At 37.4% G+C, this 4,587-nt stretch overlaps 1 protein-coding gene across 1 annotated transcript in view; it reads left to right on the top strand.

The window, feature by feature from the left end:
* Nucleotides 1-1,474: 1,474 nt before the first annotated feature.
* The window catches only part of LOC128248029 (uncharacterized), a 6,668-nt gene continuing 3,555 nt past the window's right edge, over nt 1,475-4,587 (top strand). Inside the window, exons 1-3 of the mRNA XM_089353291.1 lie at nt 1,475-1,633; nt 1,926-2,095; nt 3,871-4,005. Of these exons, the coding sequence (XP_089209417.1) occupies nt 1,630-1,633; nt 1,926-2,095; nt 3,871-4,005 (309 nt within the window). The 5' untranslated portion in view covers nt 1,475-1,629. The remainder of the gene's footprint in view (nt 1,634-1,925; nt 2,096-3,870; nt 4,006-4,587) is intronic.

Raw genomic sequence — 4,587 nt, 5'->3', positions numbered from 1 at the left:
GGAAGTGCCAACAGCCGAATCTGCCCAAGATACTTGCAGGTGGACGAAACCGTCCTGCATTCAATAATTCAGTGTCCGTGCCTTAAAGAGTTGTGGAATTGTGTGGAGCAGCTGTTGTCGCGAGGAGTAAGACGAATTTAGCTCTCTGCCAGGTGTATAGTGAAGATCGACTCACCACCTTCCCTTAGCAGAAAAGGAAGGCAGATCTTTCTGTGTTTAGTGGCTGTGGCAAAAGAGGTTGTGTGGTGGACCCGTCTGAAAGGTTTGAAGACAGGCACATTCCTGTCTGGTCAAACCCTCATCAATTTCTTCAAATATCATTTGAAGAGGAAGGTGAGGATAGAGAGGGAGGTGCTGCCTTCTCATGCGTTTATCCAAAGGTGGTCGACAGTGACAAGACTGGTCAGACTGAATGGATCTACTCTGAATATACTTTTCTAAGCAAGAAGAAAGTATCTGGAAGAGGGTACTTTCCCATGCCTTGAGGATGGCAGAGTAATCCAGGATTTTTGTGTGGGGTTTACCCCAGATTACCGTAAGTGGACTGCCCCGCTATTGGAGATTCTATGTATTTATTTATTATTTATTTCTCTCCTTCCTATTACATATCCTCTATTATAACCTTTAATGTGGTAGTATCTCTCCTTGATCTCCACATGTTTTTGTAAGCTTTAATGTGGTAGTATCTCTCCTTAACTCCACATGTTTTTGTAAGCTTTTGTATTTTTTGTGTGCTGTAGCTCGACCTTCAATATCGTTCTCCATGTCTTGAGCACTTGTGGTCAATAAAAGAAATTTTTTTATTATTATTGTTATTGTTGTTGTTGTTGTTGTTATCATCATTATTAACCAGCCTGTTGGCCACCATTCATTATTTAACAGATGAATGAATTGTGACGCTTAAGTCAATTCAAAATAAGAGCGATAAAAAATGAACCTGTTCCCTGAAATTTATTTCACCTCCTCGTTGATTAAAATGAAGGAGAATTACAAAGAAACTGAACAACTTTCGTTTCTTTACGTTTATTGATTGAAAGATCTAAGAAATCCTGATAGGAAAAAAAAATAAAAGTTACAATTTCAATGGAAGAAACGTATTTCATAATAAACCTTCGGCACAAACCTCTATCATCTTTCCTATTTAACTTCCTAAAGTTATTTCGACGAGTTTCTTTGTAAACTAAACGGAACACTTTGGTCCACTAAACCCCAGCTACATGGTCTCGATGTATGATTGTGAAACAAACACACACACACACACACACATGCGCTCTCATCAATATTCGCACCCACACATCAACATTTGGCGACCTACTACATATAGCTATTCTTAGTAATTAAATCCTAAACATCAGAATTCCTGGTTTAAGGGTTGAAATTGTTCCGTGTTGAAATGCAACGAAATCCAGTGAGGTTCAAATTTCTGTTTAAAAATTAGAAACAAGCTGCTATAAAAAGGGGTTGTTGTGGCTTTCACTCATCACAAACTCAAAGGTTTGCATTTGGTCACAATCTCGCCTTGGTAACTATCTTGAAGCTTCAAATTAACGCCGACCTTACAACAAAACAGCTACACTAGGTAGACATAGTCAATTGTACACTTCACTGACAAAAGCACAAATATCCACAATGGGTAAGATCAGATTTTTCGATTTCTGTACATAATTTTCTTCTTGGCAAATAACAATGATTTTTCTTTCTGCTGTTTGTTTTTCTTTTTGGTGACGGGGCTCCAGGATATATACTCGTCACACACACACACACACACACACACACACACACACACACACACACACACACACACACACACACACACACACACACACACACTTATATACACACACACACACTTATACACACACACACACTTATACACACACATATCGAAGTAAAAATAATCTTTGCATTATGCCTTATCGTTCCAGTTTGCCGTTTCATCACCGTCGTATTGCTATGCAGTTTTGCTTCACAAATTCTCGGCGCACCAATTCCTTCTGAAACTAATTCTACTTGGTCCTCAGATGCACTTTTCCATGTTGTGCTAGAAACCTCTTGTACTACAAAAATTGTAGTTGGAAACGTATTACAGTATTATGTAAGTAATAATTATATGTTAAAAAAAAAATTAATTATGGAATGGCGGTTGAGGGACCAACGAAATACCTTGTGGTATTTAATTTAATTTATTTTCTAAGTTCAAATCTCACCAGATTTGACTTTGTCGTTAATTCTTTCTGGGCGACAAGTCAGTAACTAGGGCTTCATCCTTCCGTGAACGATTGACCAGTCACTAGTAATGTACCGGGGATCAATTTAATCGATTGTGTATGTTCGATGGCAATATCGGAAATTACTGTGCTGCATGATCGATTGTTTGGCAGAAATAGTAAAATACTGAACCACTTACCTCATCGTATTTTGTTAAGTTTTCAGGTTACGAGATCGAACGACATCAAAGTCAAATGTATCATTTTTCATCCCTCTACGACCATATCCTATCTTCTACAACTTTCTAATTTACCAATTGCTAAGACTTTTTCAAATCAATAATTATTATGCAATTAACTGAGGTTAACATTATGCAATTAACTGAGGTTTTACCTGTTGTACGATAGATAACTTTGGAAGTATAGTTTTGCCATCATGGGTAACTTGATAAAAACTTACTTATAACTATGATATGTCTGCCATATTTCTTCATATTATCCATGTTAATATTCCTTTCTACTCTAGACACAAGGCCCGAAATTTTTGGGGAAGGGGAAAGTCGATTAGATCGATCCCAGTACGCAACTGGTACTTAATTTATCGACCCCGAAAGGATGAAAGGCAAAGTCGACTTCGGCGCAATTTCAACTCAGAACGTAACGGTAGACGACATACCGTTAAGAATTTCGCCCGGCATGTTTAGCGGTATTTCGTCTGTCTTTATGTTCTGAGTTCAAATTCCGCCGAGGTCGACTTTGTCTTTCATCCTTTCGGGGTCTATAAAATAAATAGAATCTAATCGATTAACTTACCCCACCCGCTCCCGAAATAGCTGGTCTTGTGCTAAAATTTGAAACCAATATTTTCGTAGCAATTATAGTGATAAATTCATTTGCAACTCTTTGCTATAAATTCTTAACTTAGCAAATACCAGCGTGCTTGAAGTGTATCTAAGGAATATATATTCACTACTATAGATATACCGTTCTACGAAAATCTCAGGAGCCTGAAATTTTGCGGGATGGAGATAATCGATTAATACAACTGGTGCTTATTTTATCGATCCCGAAAGGATGAAAGACAAAATCGACCTCAGCGGAATTTGAACTCAGAACGTAAAAACGGACGACATACCGCTAAGCATTTCGCTCGGCCTGCCAACGTTTCTGCCAGCTCACCGCCTTCATTACGATAAATATTGACTATTTTAGAGGCCTTTTTACTAACAGTCAACTACTTTATCATTTATTCCCCTTCCTCTATGATTATTTTTCATTTTGTATGTGTATGTGACGTTCCTTTACTCATTGCCTTCTACCAAGCCTAATATGTGCACTGAACTCTGCACCTGTTACGTTAATCTTGTCTGTTTGTCTCTGTCTCTCTGTTTGTCTGCTTGTCTGTCTTTGTCCCCCCTCTCTCTATCTCTCTCCCTCTCTCTCTCTCTCTCTCTCTCTCTCTCTCTCTATATATATATATATATATATATATACATATATATATATATATATATATACATCTCATTCTCCCCCTCTCTCCCTCTTCTTTTTCCATGCGATGTAAAGTGGAAATGGAGAAATTAACCAACCAACATTTATTCTGTTGCTATTATAATGTAATTAAATATTACATATTATATATTATGTATATTATATTTTCTAGTGTGACAACATGTGGTACTTTCCCGGTGTCGAATGTAAAGATTTTATCGAACACCTTACCAATTTAACGAATAAAACTTTTCCCGAACTACACCTGAGAGAAGATTTGAATTTCACAAGCTACGACGATTTCCAGGTATGTTTTTAATGAATATTTCAGTATTTTTACAATCAGCGACTGTTTCTTTAGGTCGACGCCTCTCACACTCAATATTTTCTTCATCATTGGGGTTGATTTGAAGAAGAAAAGAAACGGTCATTTTCACGCAACACTATAACCCTGGTGGGTCTCATCTGGGATTGGAAACGTCCTAATGATTCAGTGGCCTTTGAGTAGGAAAGACCGTAACGAAATTTTTGCTTTCTAAGTGGGTAACAAGCAAATCGAAAGACTAAGTCTTCGAAGCTTCAATTAAGCTAATAATAACTTCTAACACAAAGAGGATAATCTGATTTGATTCTCTAATCCCGTCTCTTTCAGGGTCTTGTGCTGTAGCAAAGCGAGAATTTTATGGGCCTTGAGTATACCTCAGGGACAAGACAATGTTTATAGAAAACGGTAATAAATTGAGAGAACGGATAATGGGCTGGAGTAAAAAAAAACATTGCACTATTCGGTGTATATAAATATGGATTTATATAATTTTGCCCAAGAATGGTGAGGGAATGTCAGGGTTGCAACATTAGCAGACTAAATATTGGGACTAATATACTGTAA

Source organism: Octopus bimaculoides, chromosome 6, assembly GCF_046866305.1.
Source record: "Octopus bimaculoides isolate indiv1 chromosome 6, ASM4686630v1, whole genome shotgun sequence".
Lineage (NCBI taxonomy): Eukaryota > Metazoa > Mollusca > Cephalopoda > Octopoda > Octopodidae > Octopus > Octopus bimaculoides.
The sequence above is the reverse complement of the archived record's forward strand: the minus strand, read 5'-3'. Positions and strand labels throughout refer to the sequence as shown.